The sequence below is a fragment of the Lissotriton helveticus genome, chromosome 12 (genome assembly GCF_964261635.1).
Source record: "Lissotriton helveticus chromosome 12, aLisHel1.1, whole genome shotgun sequence".
Lineage (NCBI taxonomy): Eukaryota > Metazoa > Chordata > Amphibia > Caudata > Salamandridae > Lissotriton > Lissotriton helveticus.
In genome coordinates, this window is record NC_136073.1 from 701,147,109 (window position 1) to 701,166,555 (window position 19,447).

The 19,447-nt window shown below is 47.4% G+C and overlaps 1 protein-coding gene across 1 annotated transcript in view; it reads left to right on the forward strand.

Moving 5' to 3' along the window:
• The window catches only part of USB1 (U6 snRNA biogenesis phosphodiesterase 1), a 206,152-nt gene that overhangs the window by 158,095 nt on the left and 28,610 nt on the right, over window positions 1-19,447 (forward strand). Inside the window, exon 5 of the mRNA XM_078668662.1 lies at window positions 5,306-5,411. Within this exon, the coding sequence (XP_078524788.1) occupies window positions 5,306-5,411 (106 nt within the window). The remainder of the gene's footprint in view (window positions 1-5,305; window positions 5,412-19,447) is intronic.

The following is a 19,447-nucleotide window of genomic DNA, read 5'->3' on the forward strand; positions in this document are numbered from 1 at the left end:
CACTTTAGTGGCAGACCAACCCCTCCTTCCTGAAGCGGATAATCAGGCTTTAGTGGACCTTGATATCATGGTGAACGAAATTCTGCCTGAAATTGACCTAGTTCTAGATACTAATAATGTTTCCTTTGTTTCTGTACCCGAAGATACTCTTAATAATTCTATGTCTCAGGGGGTGAAGGAAGGGGCTACTACCAAACGGAAAAGACCTTATAACAAGAAAACTGGTAGGAATTCGAAAACAGCAAAGACCCAACACGATCCCACCCCTCTCCCTACGATTTTTCCAACAGTTTCCTCTATTAGAGAGGTATCTATTGAAAGCTTGGCCACCTTATTTAAATCGATTCTATTCCCTCTTGAGGCTAAAATGGAAAGGATAGAACTTAGATTGTCTAACATCGAGAAAACCACTGCTTCTATCCTAGCCAATGTTAACAAACCTAGTAGCTCCAATACCTTACAAATCACTCCCACCATCCCTGCTATTCTACAAGCTAATGTAGCCCAACACTCTACCTGTCTTCCTATAGGTCCCTCAGTAGTACAAGATTCCAACCAGTGTAATAATGTCCCCCCACAACCACTCCCTGGACCCCAACCCTGTAATTCCTGTCCACCTGGACCAACGACTGATGGTACAGACGGGTCTCCAATTAAAGTACCTAGAGCCCTCAGACCTCGACTGCCTGATCTCCCCCCGGAAGCAAATCGCTATATGGTGGTTTTGGCTGGAGCCCCTGCCCTGGAAACAGGAGAAACTGAAACCTATAGCTCCCTGAAAGGTAGAGTCGTTAAGTGGCTTAACTGGAACAGACCCCTCCCGGCCCATCTTCATAATGAGATTATTATGGTAAGGAGGGTACCCTGGTTCGGTAAGACGGCCAAGTCCATTAACGGGGATTGTATTACGGTCAGCTTCAGAGACCCCAGAACGGTATCCCATATTTGTGCCGGATTTAACAGGTCTTTTGACTCGACCATTCAGACCCTCCCAGTGTCTTTCTTTTTCCCACCTAACTATGTAACCCATGGTAGAGGTGGGCCTGATTGGTCAAGGGTTGAACGAAGGGGAAGACCAAGAAGCCACGATATAAGACCGGCCATATCGTCCCAGTACACCCCCCAGTACAATCCCTTTTTTTATTATAATCGGTATAGTTGTCTAGATGGCCTAGAGGGGGTGGATTGACTACTGTCAACATGTGATTTAAGGTCTTCCCAATCTGCGTTGGGTAATGGTTTAGTGGACAAGGAAGTTGTGGTCAATGAAATGTGTCCAGCTGAATGTTTGTTGCCTCCTTTAACACCTAAAATGTTGCCAATAGTTCCACCTCTGCAAACTGTGATAGCGGATTTCCATCAGCCGCCTTATGCCCTGGGTACGTCAGAGGTGTTGTTAACTATTCCGGTTTCTTCAACTAACCTTGTGTTGACTGAGCCAGCATTGGTAACTAGCCCCCTAGGTTGTAAAATCGTAAGTTGGAATATCGCCGGTTGGCGGCAGAGGATGTCAGCCCTGGGTTGGAAGGAGTCTATCTCCGGGTTTGACATCCTCTGTTTCCAGGAGACCTGGTCCACGACTGATATTCATCATGATGGTTTTGTCTCTTATAATTGCCCTGCGCAAGAATCCTCCATGAGTAGGGCAAAAGGTGGATTGTTGATTTTATTGTCTGTGCACTTCTCAGTACGTGTGAGATCCCACTCCACTGTAGGCTCACACTCTCAAATACTTAGGCTGGAACATAAAGGGGGCCGGAACACCTTGTTGATTAATCATTATAACAATTCATTTGACCCCGCGAGTACCCTTGTTGTAGATGAACTAGAGTCAGATATAAATAAAATCTGCAATGATACCCACAAGCCATATGACATTATCTGGGGGGGGGACTTCAATATCAGAACTTGTCCCTACTCCTATACTAATGTATGTGGGTATGATGGGGACAATGGGGAGAACCGGGCTCATTTCACCCATACTCTTTATGGCGACTCCCTTAATACCCTCCTGTTAAAACTCGATCTGGTTATCCATCAACCTGCTCTGGATAACGAGGGTAATATTGTTCCGACTTTTACAGGGAGAAATTCTGCATCTGTTATTGACTACTTGTTGATATCAACACAGATGGTCCCCCTTTGTACGGTCCCTATTATTGTGGATTTTGGAATTAGTGACCACAATGCCATTACTTTGTCAATTCTCATCTGGGGTCCTATGACCCGTCGTGACGGTAGGATTGTTGATGAGATTATACCATGTAGGCAAAATGGCATCCGTATTAAATGGTGTGGAAATAATTCCGATAAATTACTAAGGAAAATTGTGGGCGCAGGTCACGAAGTGCTACTTCGTTGTCTTGAAGTTGATGCCGCCCCAAGTTGTATTATAGCCGACTTCGAAGAACTTGGTAACATAATTAAAAAGTCTCTCACCATCACCAAGGGCATAACCAAGCGGGCCACGTTAGGCTGGTTTGATAAAGCCTGTAATTCTGTGCTACAAGATCTTAAGAGGGCTCTATCTAATCTCCCGAGAGATAGGGATGTTGTAATACTTTTGAGGGCTACTTATAAACACGAGCTGAAGCGTAGGAAACAGGAACTAAGAGAACAAGCCTGGGAGGACCTGACCAAGGCGGCAGCACTACGGGATTGTAAGCTATTCTGGAGCACTGTCAATAGCCCTTTCCTCCAGAAGGAGGAGTTCCCAGTTTTAACCACCCAAGTTAGCGAGGATAGCTGGGTCCAATATTTTACCGGGATTTTTGACCCAACTTGTAAGGCCCAGGATAGCTCTAGTGTTAACTTCACCATATCCAATCAATCATTGGGGATTACCCTTCAAGAAGTCGACATGGCAATTCGAAATAGTAAAGGAGGGAAAGCCCCAGGACCGGATGGGCTGCCGGTCGATCTAAACAAAACAGATCTGGCCTTGTGGAGCCCCCTATTGACCCAAGTGTTTAATGCCGCAGTTAACGTTACCACCCCTCCTACCTGGAGCGAATCCATAATCCTGCCAATTTATAAGAAGGGAGATAGAGGAGAGGCTAAGAACTACCGCCCTATCTCCCTCCTGGATTCCTCGTTAAAGATCATGAGCAGGGTTTTATTGCTACGCTTGGAGGAGTGGGCTGAAACCAATAATATCCTTGCAGTTTCCCAATATGGTTTTAGGAAGGGCCTCGGCACTATTGAGCAGTGTATCAACCTAGACCTTATAATAGGAAAATACACCAAAGAAAAACAGGGTTCTTTGTTCCTTTGGTTTGCGGACCTCTCTAGTGCTTTTGATCTGGTTGACCACACCTTGCTGTGGACAACCTTACTCGAAATGGGTGCTCCGGCAGCGATAATCCATTTTTTGGCAAGACTTTATAATAATCTATCAGCCCAGATTCGCTATGGTCAAGAGGGAGAGTGCACGAGGAAGATCAGGGTAAAATCCGGCATTAGACAGGGTTGTGTCCTGGCCCCGCTACTTTTTTCCTTGTTTATAAATTCGATGGAGTTTGAACTGAAAAACGTGCAAGCTGATGCCCCGCAAGTCGAGGGACAACCAATCCCGGTGCTGCTTTACGCAGACGATACCGTCCTACTCTCGAGAACCCCCATAGGCCTCCAGAAACTTATGAATAGTTTTTATGATTTTATACAGGGGAAGAAATTAAAAATTAATAATTCTAAAACCTACATCATGGCATGTGGAAAAAAGGTGAATAATCTTAAATCATTTTATTTTAAGGAAAACCGTATTGAGGTTGTGAATAACTTTTGTTATTTGGGCATTACTTTTAATAATGGCGCATCTTGGGCCCCAGAACAACATAATGTTAAAGCTAGGATGGGCAAGGCTTCCCTAAGTGTATTTCATTTTGCTGCCAAATTAGGAAGCCGCCGCATACCAGATATGTTGAATGTTTATCGACATAGGTGTGCATCTATTGCCCTTTATGGCTCAGGGGTTTGGGGACACAGGCCTCAAAGGGATTTGCAAATATTGGAAAACTTATTTCTTAAGAGACTCCTCTGCCTTCCATCTTCGGCATCCATTGAACTGACCCATAAAGAACTAGGGTTGGATTATATAACTGACTTAACCGGATTGAGGCCCTTAATGGCCTGGAGGTCTATCTGGTCAAAGGATGAAACTGGCTTCACCAGGGGAATAATTCAAGACTGTTTACGCCTGGACAATGTCCACCGGATTCCGTGGCTAAAATATGTCATTTCATCTTTTAAGGAACTTTTTGATCTGGATGTTCATGATGACCCCAGGTGTGCTACTGTTTTACCGAAGCTTGAGGTTAAAGGTGTTTTTTTGAGGCATAAAAATAACAGACGTAAAGAACAATCTAGTGATTATTCTACCCATGCTTTCTATTTTTCAAACAAGGAAGAAGGGACTGGGATTCCTATGTACCTAAAAGCTATCACTAGACAGCCTCACCAATATGTATTAACGAGGCTGAGATTAGGTATTGTGCATAATTTGGTGGCATTTCCGAGGATGAAAATATACTCTGCCACCCCTTGTCCGTGTGACGGAATTACTAAACAAAGCACGTTGCACTTCATGTTAATATGCCCTCTGTATAAATCTTTGCGTATTTTCTACCTCAAACCATTGTTTAAGAAATATTCTGTGTCCACAACTGCTAATGCCATGAGATTTTTATTTGCACTTGCCACCCCGGATATCTGTTTTTTTATCGCAACCTTTATTCTAAAATCAGTATGGGCCAGAAAAAGCATGGTTTTTTAGTGTTGGTCCAAATCCTTGCTACTAGTCCATGTTCTTACTTATCCGAGTACTATTATGTATTGTATTCCTCGATTTTGTACTAATTCATAAGTGCCTCCTTTTATTCTGTATACTTTTATGATGTTTGTATGAACAATCAAATAAAGTTTATAACTTGAACTTGACTGCATTATCAGAAGAAACTTGAATCTTATTACTGGCTTTGGTTTTAATAGTCTCACCTATTTATCTTGATGTTCTCAGTCTCTTCTTGGTTTCTGCTTTCAGTGCTGCTTTCTTCCTCATGCATATTACCCTTCTGCTTCTCTCTTTGTTTTTTGTGTCTTTTTGCCCTACCTCTTCCTTCTGTCATCCATTCTCTTCTTCCTCTTTTTCTGCGACTGTTAGTAAGCGTTCATCTTTCTTGATTGATGTATTTTTGTTTTGCCTCCTCTTCCGGTCATCTGGTCTTTTCGTCCTCTTTTTCCATATCTTTATGACCTTGTCTGCACTGACCTGCCTGAAACTTTCTGCTGTTCTTTTATCTCTATTCAGGACTTTTATCGGGTTAGAGGTCTCGTCTGGATATTCTGAGCTGCAGGACCTCATCCGTGAGGTCAACAGAGTCCTGCAAGACTTTGATCTGGAAACCTTCTATGAGGTACTCTGGTTTATGTTTTATTACTGGTTTATGCTTTTTTCCTTGGTGTGCCCTGTAGGAGAGTGGGGTCTGCAATCCCATGGCCACCCCAGATTTTTGCTTTTTGCTTCACTGGTTTACGACTTTCCCTGGCTGTGGGCCTGCTAATCAGACCCACAGCCTAGCTGTTCTCTCTCTAAATTGACAAGCATGTACCTTAGGTGCATTTACCAATTGGTACTGGGCCACCTTATCAGTCCCTGTACAGTATACCTTAGGTATCCAGGGCATAGGTGTACCCAGGGCCTACCAGGGGCTGCAGCATGTATTATGCCACCCCTGGCTGGCCACCCAAATCTGACACAACTGGCTGCACGACAGCTGGGGCAAGGTGGTGTAAACACCCTTTGCTTTAGATATAGTATTCCTATATCTAACCCTAAAATGGACACATATATTCCTATCAGTCACTCCTATGGCAGGCCTTAGCAATCCTGAAGGCAGAGTGCTTGGATTTATGTGAGATGGTGCTCTGGCATGAGCTGAGCCCATTTGCAGCTTGCGGAACCAAGTCCTAATAGCTGCTCCATGATAACGCTATACCATATACTCTTAAGTGCATTATAATCCTCGCGGTTAAATGCTAACTTTGGCATAGCATTATCAAAACATGTCGAGTAAGGTGTCATACGAATTGGAATACTAACCCCTCGCCAATTCTGGCGTCGGGGTTAGCATTCCACCCTTCTAGAGGGACACAACATGTATGTAACTGTAAACCCCGGTTAAAGTTAACTCAAGCCTCAGCATCACAAAATGGATGCTGCCACCACAGACACAAGTCTGACCTCCTGCTGCTGGGAGTCCTTCCAGCGAGGGAGGCTCAGACAAAGGGTTTCCTGCCTTGGGAGGTGCTAGCACCACCCCAGACAGGATTTTGTGTATTGGGTAGGCTCAGGCTGAAAGGAATGAGACATGCCTGGGGCACACAAGGTGCCCTGTGCATACACCGGTTCCAACCAGTTGCTGGGGCACTCCAGCCCCAGCTCTGGCGGGAAACTGGACAAAGGAAAGGGGGTGTAGCCACCCCCCTTCCTGGTCCCACCCAGGGGAGGGACCTAGTCGTAGTGCAGCCCCCTTTAGCCAGATAAAGGTAGGAGCTGGTCCCATTCCAAGTTAGATTACTCTTGACAACTTCCACGAAAAACTCTTGACCTTCGACCTCCTGATCATCAGAAGACTGAAGAATCTCCCCTATGGTCAGGGAGTGACCATCCTGCTTCGCAGGCACCATCAAGCTTCTGTGCGGTTTGCTGCAAAGTCCTTCCTTCCAGGAATCCGACGACCCAGCTCGACAAGACCCGGACCTCCAGACCTCTCTGACATCTACCCACATCCACAGCACAGCTGAGACCCGTGGGTGCGACGAGCAACGTGGAGACGGCCATCTTGAAGAAACCTGCACAGCGCTTCCAGCACGACCCCCGAGTGACCCTCGTGTGAGTGCATCAGGGTTTGAGAAGCCCTACACCTACGCAGCTCCTGCACCAAAGACCAGCCCCCCAGCATCCCCGTGATCTGCGTGGGGCCCTTTTGCCTGATTGCTGCTTGCCCTGTTGTCTGGTCACTTGCCGGCTGGCCAGTGACCTCTGAGACGATGACCCAAAGAATTCGACTCTGCTAGTCTGGTCCCCCAGACTGGCCCTTGCTTCCTTGTAAAAGAGGAGCACCCCGGACCCTCCTGGTCCGCACCAGACGCCATCTTTGTTCCACCGCGTGGCTTGCATTAGCCAAGGCCTGTTGTCCAGATCGACGATCCGACACCGCCAACAGCAGCAGACTACGTGGGACAGCTCGTGCCTCCAGCCTGGTCGTGAAGAGCAGCTCCTGGTCCTCGCAGCTACAGAGAGAAGCGACCTCTCCTTCACCTGAACTCTGCGACAGCTCCTGGTTCCCTCCTGGTTCCAGCACCGTCACTGGCTAGTGACCAAGACTCTGTCCCGTTCCTTTTCAGGACTTCCATCTTCTTAGTTCCATCCTTGGAACCACCGGACTCCTCCATCTGGCTGCCTGCCAGCAACTTCTTGTTTCAGGCATCACCGGGATCAACGCAGCAAACCCGACGCAACTTCAGCCCTTTGCACCCGCAGCCTGTGGGTTAGGTAACTAAAGCTTCTAGGTCCTGAAGTCTGTGTTCACTATCCTAGTGTCCAGATCCACTGTTGTTTTCCCTCCATCCAGCCGGGTTTGTCCGGAATCCGTAACTTTGTAAACTGTTGCATCCATAGACGTTGGTACGCATCTCGCGTGAGAGTTTCCACTCTGCACTTGAGTCCCGTGGGCCTCCTGCTCCTTACTTACCTAGTTTGTAGCGTAGTCCCAGCGATCCGCCAGCCTCTGGATCTCCTTACAGTACTTTCCTTCCTCGCATTCCATTGTTTTGAGTATATGGTTTGTCGTGCCCCTATGGCACACGTGTAAATATTGTGCGAACTCGTATTTCCTTTTTAGTATTGTCATGTGCTTAGCCCTCTGACCTCATAAAAAGTTCAGAGGTGTTGTTATTAATAAATAGATTGTTTATTTTCATAACAACTTGTGTGGTGTCCTTTCATTTGGTATTCAAGGGGTTATACTATGGTAAAACAGCTGGCTTCACATGCCAAAAGAGATTAGCCTAAAAGACTGCTTTTGTCCACGCTACTAGGATAGCTGGTCTATACGGTTGACTTTACAACCAATCACCATAAGGGTTGTTTGGACTGATACAAGGTGATCACTAGAACTAGTTAGCATCATATATCAGGCCAACTTCTCACATTGGTGTGCAGCGGTTGGGATTTGAGCTTGCTGTTGTTTTACCACGTATAATCTTGAGATATCATTTGAAAGATCACATAAGGTACCTAGGTACATATAACAAGATTAGAAATACTCGGAGTTCTACTGAACCAGCTGTTGTAGTGTAACCGGGCTTAGCACACCCTGACTACAACTCTTAGCAAGGGATCAGTAGGTAAACCCATAGTGTAGGTAGGTGCATCACTTACACCACACTAGAAGCATGTCTACCCAGGGAGAGTCTTCAGAGACTCCCCTTGTGGTTGTTGACCCTCCACAGGTCACTTCTAGATATGCAGCCCTTAGCTTCCAGGAGATGAGACAATTGTGTACCTCCAGGAAACTAAAACAGGGTTCTAACCCTACCACTCCTTTTCTGTTAGGTCTCTTAGAGACATATGATGCTAGAAAAGCTTCTCAGACAGATGGGAGCATGCCCCCCTTAGAAGGTACTTGTGGTGACCCAGACTCCAACCTCCCTGAAACAGAAGATGTAGAAGAGGAGGAGGAAGAAGAGGATCCCTCTGGGGATGAGGCAGACAATGGTCCTGAGCTAGTCAGCAGACTTACTAGGGCCAACCTAGACCTACATAGGGAAGGATCTGGGGGACCCCCAGTACTGACCCTAAGCAGGCCTAACTTTGGAGTTAGAAGAGACAGGTCTCATTCTAGGGACTCCAATAGATCTGTGCACTCTCATGCCTCTGCTCAGAGGAGAATGACTTCTCCCCAGAGGAGAATGACTTCCCCTCAGAGGAGGGAACATGAAGCAAGGATGAAACGGGCTAATCTGAGGATTCAGAGGGAAGAACTTGCCCTTGCCAAGGAGAAGCTTGCCTTTGCTATAGAGCAACAGTTAAGTGGGGTAGTCCCCACTGGTGGCAGCAATATCCCTAAGGATAAAGACAGGAGTTTTGATACTAGACACCTGAGTAAAATAGTGCCCCCCTTTAAACAAGGGGATGACATCCACAAATGGATGACTGCTTTGGAGAGGGCCTGCACTGTCCAGTGCATCCCCCAGAGTCAGTGGGCAGCTATATTGTGGCTCTCCTTTGGAGGTAAAGGTAGAGATAAGCTCCTCACTACTAGAGCTGAGGATGCTAACAATTACCAAGTCTTGAAGAATACACTGATTGATGGGTTTGGCTTAACCACTGAGCAGTACAGGTTGCTGTTCAGAGACACCCAGAAAATTCAGTCTCAAGATTGGGCTGACTTTGTTGATTGTGCCACTAAGGCTTTTGAAGGCTGGTTACTGGGAAGTAAAGTTACTGATTACACAGGATTGTATAATCTAATTATGAGAGAACAAATCTTAAGTAATTGTCAGAATCAGTTGTTGCATCAGCACCTTATTGACTCAGATCTGACCTCTCCCCAAGAATTGGGAAAGAAGGCAGACAGATGGGTCAGGACAAGGGTCAAGCAGCAGAACCAGAACCAGGGTGGTGGCCAGAAGAAAGCAGATCCCAAGGGTAATGAGAATAAGCAAAATGACCAGAAGTCTTCAACAGGGCCCCAACAACCTAAAGAGGGTGGGTCCCAGAATTCCCAAAAGAAGAACGACAATGGTCAGAAGAAACCATGGTGCCAGTACTGCAAAAGTAATACTCACTGGTTTAGTGAGTGCACCAAGAAAGGCCCAACTCCTACCACTACTGCCCCTAAGGCACCTGCACCCCCTAGTACAGTAAGTAGTGGTAGTAATCCTCCTAAGGCTATAGTGGGGTTAACCCTGGGAACTGAGACGGGCTCTGACTTAGTCAGAACACCTACTCAGGCTGTTCTTGTTTGTACTGGGACATGGATATGACCCCTACAATAAGTCCCAGTACTCTGGGCAAGTACAGGCAAACGCCTTTGATTAATGGAAAAATGGCTCAGGCCTACAGGGACACTTGGGCCAGTGTCACTATGGTGACACCAAACTTTGTGGACCCTGACCAGGTAATACTGGGTTCAGACTACCTGGTGACCAATGCTAGCAATGCCACTACCTCCCATAGTATGGCACTTGTTAACTTCTCCTGGGGAGGGGTAAATGGTCTCAAAGGGGTTGTTGTTAGTTCAGACCTCCCAGTGGACTGTGTTTTGGGCAATGATTTGGAATCCTCCTTATGGTCAGATGTGGAGTATAGGACTCATGTGGAAATGTTAGGTTTGTCAGCACATGTCCTTGCTGTGACTAGGTCACAGGCCAAGAAATGCCCAGCTGAACTAGTGCTGGATCCTGGAAGAATGGACCAGACACTAACCAAGAGAAAGAGCAGTAGGGGTAAGGTTGACTCTTCCCCCCTGCCTCAGGTGGAAGATCAGCTCTCTCAGGAGACTGATCCCAAGACCCCAGAAGGAACTGTCCTAGAAGAGCTTGAGCCTGAACAGGTTGAGTTTCTTGGGACAGGGGGCCCTTCCAGGGCAGACTTGAGGCAGGCCCAGTTAAACTGCCCCTCTCTTGAACCCCTCAGACAGCAGGCTGCTGCTGAGGCTACAGGGAAAGCTACAGGTGCCCATAAGGTATATTGGGACGATGGACTCCTATACTCTGAGGCAAGAGACCCCAAGCCTGGTGCTACCAGGAGGCTGGTCATCCCCTTGACTCTGAGAGGTTTCCTTCTCACCTTAGCCCATGAAATTCCCCTTGCAGGTCACTTAGGCCAGAACAAGACTTGGGACAGGCTTGCCCCACACTTTCACTGGCCTCACATGTCTGAGGACACTAAGGACTTTTGTCGTTCATGTATCACCTGCCAAGCCAGTGGCAAATCAGGTGGCACAACAAAGGCCCCCCCTTATACCACTACCTGTGGTGGGGGTTCCCTTTGAGAGAGTGGGGATTGACATTGTTGGACCAATGGACCCCCCAACAGCATCTGGGCACAGATTTATACTGGTGGTAGTGGATCATGCCACCAGGTATCCAGAAGCTATTCCCCTTAGGACCACTACAGCTCCTGTTGTGGCAAGGGCCCTGGTTGGAGTTTTCTCCAGAGTGGGGTTCCCTAAGGAGGTGATCTCTGACAGAGGTGCAAACTTCATGTCAGGATACTTGACTGCTATGTGGAAGGAATGTGGTGTCAATTACAAATTCACCACACCCTATCACCCACAATGCAATGGGCTTGTTGAAAAATTCAACAAGACCCTCAAAGGGATGATAAAAGGGTTACCAGAAAAGTTTAGGCGAAGATGGGACATCCTTTTACCCTGCCTTCTGTTTGCTTACAGAGAGGTTGCAACAAGGGGGGTACTGGACTGTTCCTGAGCGTGACTAGAGGGAAGATTGGTTGGCGTGACCAAAGGTGTGGATTTTACACCCAAGGGCATCCATTTTGTTGGATGGATTGGCCTCACACACCCCGAAGGATGTCATGCTTCATCATCGGCAGTTGCTCCTCGTCGGGGAGGCGGTGCAATCCCCGACGGGCTCACCTCAAAGAGGGGCTCTTTGGCGGAGATCTTTTTCCAACTGCCTTATGGTGAAGTGCGGGTGTGTGGGCAGGGTGGTGTGTGGTAGTGAAAAAGGGGATATTAAAATGTAGCTAAGGGTACCTGGAACGAATTTTATTCAGGGGGTCCCTCGCTGCAGTTAAAAACAGGGGGCTAGCTCACTAGGAAACAACGAGTTAATTCAGGTGAACCTAGATGGGGCTAGTAGTGTACAACGGTCGACATGTTTCTCGCGGTGGGCTGAAGTAACCCGCGATTCATCAGGACCTACAGAAGGTGATAAAACCACATGCTAGTGTCATGTGCGGGTTTGTGTTTGTGTTACCTCTGTGTTGGTTGTCCTATACCTAAGTATTGAAGGGAGATAAAACAACAATAGTTAAAACAATATGCGTTATTTATACAATTTGGTCACGCCAATGGGAAAGAAAAGTGAGCAAGCGTGGCATGCTATAGGTGTACTTGTGTTCTGAATCACAGTCGACACATGCCTGAGTGGTTAAGTATGCCACCTATCTATAGTATGGCGTTCTCAACAATCACAAAGTGAGTGAAGGGGTATTTCTGTGAAGTATGAGGAAGAGGATTTAAAACAAGGGATTTGTAATATACAAGTGAGTCACATGCAATAGCTAACCAGGCTCTATAGTGTAGCTAGGTTCATTCACCATGATGATTTTAGCCTATGTAAGTGTGCTGCCCCTCCAACTTTAAGGGATTCAAAGTCCAACAAACATTCCCTTTATCTACTCACCTAATAGTTAAGAACTACCTGCCACATGAGGGGTCGGCGGGGTGAGGCATCAGGGATGAGTCAAATAGTCAAGACTGGGTTATGGATTAAGACAAAAACAGAACACCACATCCAGGAGAGCATTAGTCAACTAGCTAGCAGTGTACACTCCTGCGAGTGGTTCCCATTATCAGTGGAGCCTAACGTCACCTAAGAGCACTCACCTCTAGTCTCCTGCGCCCCGGCTGCTTGACCTACCCTTCACCGCCGAGCTCGAGTAGATGTGGGAGCTCGGCGGGGAGGGTTATTTACATTACATGCAGCGAATCACTACGGAGCGCGTGGCCCCGCCCAATTACGGGTCACGTGATACATGCTGTTCGGGGGTCGGCCATTTTAAGCTAGTCAATCAAAAAGGCTTAAGGGGCACTGGACTATGTGTCCGTGCTTCTTGTGATTGTTTGTGTTGACCAACGCGGGCCCCTTATTACTGGTGTTTGGAGCGTGTGTGGTATTTAACGTAAGATGGTGAAACTTAGTGGTATTTAGGCAATATGTAGCGGAGGAATCGCGCTACTAGAGATGTTAAGGCGGCCATGATGAGTGGTGTCACAGCACACGAGCCCCTGGATAAATAACCTGTTTCACATGGTTTAATGGGGCGGACATCTTAGACTGGTGGAACTAACATATTAGCTGGATTTAATGTGCAGGCATCATTAATGAAGTGTGTCAGCCAGGTAAAAGGCACCTAAGATGCTGTGGCATATATTTTGTTCGTAATGTGGACGGTGTAATCGGCGGTGGGAGCCTTTGTTAGAGTGCTGTAAATACAGTTGCACTGTGCCATATGTGCCCATTGGTTCTTACAGATAACATCCCAAAACTGGACGTAGGGCTGCCTAGGATCGTTTGCAACAGTGTGTCAGATTCAGGTTGCAATGGCTCATAGCGATTGCCAAGGAATATCTTCATTGAGTCCCAGTCTGTCAGAGGATAGGCGGTGGACCCATCTCTGTTCCTTCCTGAAGAGGACATTCTTTGGGCAATTAGGGCTAGACTCAATTATTACCCACTTCACGGAGTCCTCATCGTGGCCTTGGTCTACATAATGTTTACACATCTTCGTGTGTGTCTTTTTGCAGCGGAAGTTACTCCGATGTTCAATGATCCTAGTTTTGATGGGGCGGGTTGTCATTCCGACATACTGCAAACCACAAGGACACGTGAGAAGGTAAACGCAGTGTGAAGTGTTGCAGTTAGTATGGTGCCTCAGCTCCCATGTAAAGGTCTCAGAGAGCTGTATAGTTTTAGCTGCCCGAGTGTATCGGCAGACACCACACATACCGCAAGGATAGTGGCCCGTAACAGGGGGAAGCTGCCACAGTGTCTGTTGGGTTTCTTTGATTGCCTTCTTAGGTCGGGTGCTAATGAGAATATCTTTTATGTTTTTTGACCTCTTGAAGGCAAACCTAGGGTCTTCCATGGTCAACTCACCCGTGCTCAATATACCCCAGTGATGTTTTATAGTCTTCCTGACTTGGTTAGACCTAGGGGTGAATGTTGTCACACATGTGATGGGTTGGTTCTCTGTGCGGACCTTGTCCCGGTGTTCTAGCAGTGCCTCGCGATTGTTGTTCCGTGCCCGTTTTTTGGCTCTCAGAACATCGCTTTTGGGGTAGCCCCTGTCAAGAAGGTTCCTGGACAAGATTGCAGATTCCTTTTTATAATCACGCACATCGCTGCAATTGCGCCTTATCCGCAAGAATTGCCCGAATGGCAAATTAGAGCGCAAGGCTTTTGGATGGTGACTTTTATAGTGCAAGAGGCTGTTGCGGTCAGTTGGCTTCCGATACATGGTAGTGCTTATTGACCCCTCGTCTAGTCTGATTGTGAGATCCAGGAAAGCGATCTCCTTAGGTGATGAGGTCATGGTGAATTTCAAATGCGGATTCAAAGCATTGATCCACTCAAGAAACGCCTCCTGGGAAGATGCCGGCCCTTTCCACAGGATCAGGATATCGTCAATAAAACGTTTCCACATTTTAATGTTACTGCGGAAAGGATTGGACTCATGGTCTATGTATGTTTTTTCAAACTTGGCCATGTAGAGACAGGCCACCGAAGGAGCAAAGGTACTGCCCATAGAGGTGCCCTGGGTCTGATGGTAGAATTTGCCCTTAAATTCGAAGAAATTTTCTGTAAGCGCTAGGGTGGCGCATTCCAAGACAAAGGATTGCGGAGTGTCTGACGTCCAGTTCTCCTGACTGAGTCTCTCCTCAATAACCTCCAGTGTGGCCCTCTGAGGAATGTTTGTGTAGAGGGCCTCCACGTCCAAGGTAATCAGCAGGTCAATATCCTCAGCGTGCTGGACATTGTCCAGGATGCGTAACACGTCTGTGGTGTCCTGGATGTAGGAGGGGATGTTTTTGACCAGGGGTTGCAGAAAGTAATCACAAAATTGTGAGAGGGGCTCAAGGACTGAGTCTATCCCTGAGACGATAGGTCTCCCTGGTACAGGTCTGGTTGCTTTATGGATCTTTGGCAAGATATAAAAATATGGGACCCTCGGGTCCTTTTTGATGAGAAAATCTGCCTCCTTACTCGTAATCCATTGGTCACATTCTGCGCTTGTGACTAAACTCGTGATGGTAGTTAGTAAGCGCTGGGTTGGATCATTAGGGATGGGGGTATAGTACTTTCGGTTGCCCAATTGTCTATTGCATTCTGTCTCATAGTCCTTGGTGTTCATGAGAACAGTAGCGCCGCCTTTGTCCGCTTGTTTTATGGTGATAAGAGGATCGTCAGCCAGTGATCTCAAGACTGTCATCTCCTCCCTGGAGACATTGCAGTGTGATGCATGTCTGTTCAGTTTGGAAATGTCTCTCAACACCGCTTGTTCGAATGTGAGTACTTCCGGGGGGACCATTCCATTATGTGGTGTGAACGTCGATGGATTGTGTAGTCCAGAGTCACCTGACTGTTCACTAGGTTTTCCTTCAAAAAAGGCTTTTAGCCTGACTTTCCTGAAGAATGACTTCAATTCCCTAGTCTCTTGGAAGTAGTCAATCTTAGGTGTCGGTACAAAACCTAGACCTTTTTGAAGTACATCCGCTTCTTTTTGTGAGAGAAGCCGGTCAGAGAGGTTGACCACGAGACTTACTGTGGACCCGATCGGTTCGTGCTCCTCGTGTCCATCCCTTGTGGGCGTGGTTCCTCCCATTGCACCCTCTTTTCTGGAGCGTTCCCTCTTTTTCGCCCTCGCCCTCTGCCCCAACCTCTGCCTAAAAAAGGAGGGTTTGCAAGATTTTGAGGGGGGTAGAACGGGGGATACTGGGGGGCAAACGGGGGTTGGAACTGGTGGAACTGGGGATACTGCCAAAAGGGAGGGGGCCCAGTGAGGGGTCCTTGGTTAGGATAGTTTGGGTAATTTTGTTGTCCTCGGCCCCTTCCTTTCCTAGGTCTTGGCGGCATTTGTGCTGTCCCATTTTCTCCACTACTATCGGAGCCGCTGTTAGAGCCCCTTCTGGAGGAGTTATTACTAGAGTCCGAGTTATAGTCTGTATTCTGGTTGGTCCCTGGGGGCACATAGTCATCCTTCAAGTACGGGTAGACCTTTTCTTTAGAGAATTTCTTGATATCTTTTTGTAACTTTGTAATCTTTTGATTCATCAAGAATTCTTTATGTTCTGCCATCTCTTTATTAATTTCTGCTAGTTTAGTCTTAAATCCAGGATTTTGTACCGCTGATTTCAACGCCGCTTCAGCTGCTTGTATTCTCACAAGAAGTGCGTCTGCTAGGCGTTTGGCTGTATTGACTATCAGTATGAGGAGGTCGTGTGTGCACTTCCATGCCACCTGTGACCACTCCACCTTGAATTGTCCGTCCTCCCAGAATATCCTTGGGAAGTTCCTGACGATCAGCCCATTGGGTGCTATCTTGGCTTTAAAGTATTGGGCCATCATCGTGCCATGGATGGTTATCCTTATCCATTCCCGCTTAAGGTCTGATAGGGATTGCCACTCTGAGGTGTTACTCCCCGTGGCTGGTTCAGTGTCTACACCGAACAGAGATGGTATCCTCATGATAGCTGCTGCTTCATCCTCACCAAAACTCAGACCTTGACCTTCCATAATGGGAAAAGTCAAGGGTGACTGGTCTCGGCGGTGGAGTCCTTCACAGAAGGTAGGGGGGGGGGGGGGGGTTGTGGTTTTTGGGGGGGAGGGGAAGGGGAGGGTTCCAAAAGCCAAGGTTGGCTATGGGCCTCGTGTGACCCACCAATTAGGTATGGGGTCAATAGATTCGGGGGATCTGAAAAATCTAACCCACCTTAAGGTAGCTCCCACGGTGTGAACCGTGCTAGAGTGTTTGAAATAGAGGGGAGAAGGTAGATCGCTAGATCTAAGGGCACCAATTACCACTCAAGGGAGTGGAAGGTCCAGTCACAGTGTGTGCCCGTGGCAATCGTTGCAACAAGGGGGGTACTGGACTGTTCCTGAGCGTGACTAGAGGGAAGATTGGTTGGCGTGACCAAAGGTGTGGATTTTACACCCAAGGGCATCCATTTTGTTGGATGGATTGGCCTCACACACCCCGAAGGATGTCATGCTTCATCATCGGCAGTTGCTCCTCGTCGGGGAGGCGGTGCAATCCCCGACGGGCTCACCTCAAAGAGGGGCTCTTTGGCGGAGATCTTTTTCCAACTGCCTTATGGTGAAGTGCGGGTGTGTGGGCAGGGTGGTGTGTGGTAGTGAAAAAGGGGATATTAAAATGTAGCTAAGGGTACCTGGAACGAATTTTATTCAGGGGGTCCCTCGCTGCAGTTAAAAACAGGGGGCTAGCTCACTAGGAAACAACGAGTTAATTCAGGTGAACCTAGATGGGGCTAGTAGTGTACAACGGTCGACATGTTTCTCGCGGTGGGCTGAAGTAACCCGCGATTCATCAGGACCTACAGAAGGTGATAAAACCACATGCTAGTGTCATGTGCGGGTTTGTGTTTGTGTTACCTCTGTGTTGGTTGTCCTATACCTAAGTATTGAAGGGAGATAAAACAACAATAGTTAAAACAATATGCGTTATTTATACAATTTGGTCACGCCAATGGGAAAGAAAAGTGAGCAAGCGTGGCATGCTATAGGTGTACTTGTGTTCTGAATCACAGTCGACAGATGCCTGAGTGGTTAAGTATGCCACCTATCTATAGTATGGCGTTCTCAACAATCACAAAGTGAGTGAAGGGGTATTTCTGTGAAGTATGAGGAAGAGGATTTAAAACAAGGGATTTGTAATATACAAGTGAGTCACATGCAATAGCTAACCAGGCTCTATAGTGTAGCTAGGTTCATTCACCATGATGATTTTAGCCTATGTAAGTGTGCTGCCCCTCCAACTTTAAGGGATTCAAAGTCCAACAAACATTCCCTTTATCTACTCACCTAATAGTTAAGAACTACCTGCCACATGAGGGGTCGGCGGGGTGAGGCATCAGGGATGAGTCAAATAGTCAAGACTGGGTTATGGATTAAGACAAAAACAGAACACCACATCCAGGAGAGCATTAGTCAACTAGCTAGCAGTGTACACTCCTGCGAGTGGTTCCCATTATCAGTGGAGCCTAACGTCACCTAAGAGCACTCACCTCTAGTCTCCTGCGCCCCGGCTGCTTGACCTACCCTTCACCGCCGAGCTCGAGTAGATGTGGGAGCTCGGCGGGGAGGGTTATTTACATTACATGCAGCGAATCACTACGGAGCGCGTGGCCCCGCCCAATTACGGGTCACGTGATACATGCTGTTCGGGGGTCGGCCATTTTAAGCTAGTCAATCAAAAAGGCTTAAGGGGCACTGGACTATGTGTCCGTGCTTCTTGTGATTGTTTGTGTTGACCAACAGAGAGGTCCCACAGAAGGGGGTTGGTTACAGCCCTTTTGAGCTTTTGTTTGGACATCCTGTAAGAGGACCCCTATGTCTTGTGAAGGAAGGATGGGAGTTACCTCTCAAAAAGCCTAAACTTGACATAGTGGACTATGTACTTGGTCTCCGCTCCAGGATGGCAGAGTACATGGAGAAGGCATCTAAAAACCTGGAGGCCAGTCAAGAACTTCAAAAAGCTTGGCATGACCAAATGGCTGTCCTAACTGTTTACCATGCAGGACAGAAGGTGTGGGTGTTGGAGCCAGTGACCCCAGCAGCTCTCCAAGACAAATGGTCTGGGCCCCACATCATCATTGAACAAAAGGGAGAAGTCACCTACTTGGTAGACATGGAAACTCCCAGGAGCCCTCACAGAGTACTTCATGTGAATAGGCTCAAAGCTTTTGTTGACAGGGAGGACATGGGCTTGCTCATGGCCACAGATGAGGGACAGGAGGAAGAGAGTGACCCTCTTCCAGACCTGCTCACTCAGAACCCTGATGATGGGTCAGTGGATGGTGTAGTCTTTTCTGACAGCCTCTCTGAGCATCAGCAACAGGATTGTAGGCAAGTCCTTCAGACAAATGTTTTCTCTTACCCCCAGTCAGACAAACTGGTGCACACATGAGGTGGACACTGGAGACAGTCTGCCTATAAAGAGTAAAATCTACAGGCAACCTGACCACGTCAGGGACTGCATAAAAACTGAAGTACAAAAGATGTTGGAATTGGGAGTCATTGAACTCTCAGAGAGCCCTTGGGCTAGTCCTGTAGTTCTAGTACCTAAACCTCACACCCAGGATGGTAAGAGAGAGATGAGGTTTTGTGTAGACTACAGGGGTCTCAATGCTGTCACTAAGACAGATGCCCATCCAATACCAAGAGCAGATGAACTCATTGACAGATTGGCTTCTGCCAAGTTCTTGAGTACATTTGACCTGACAGCTGGTTATTGGCAAATCAGGTTAGCTGAGGATGCCAAGGCCAAGACAGCATTTTCTACCCCAGGAGGTCATTACCAATTTGTGGTGATGCCCTTTGGGTTGAAAAATGCCCCTGCCACTTTTCAAAGGTTGGTGAACCAAGTTCTCACTGGGTTGGATGACTTTTGTGCAGC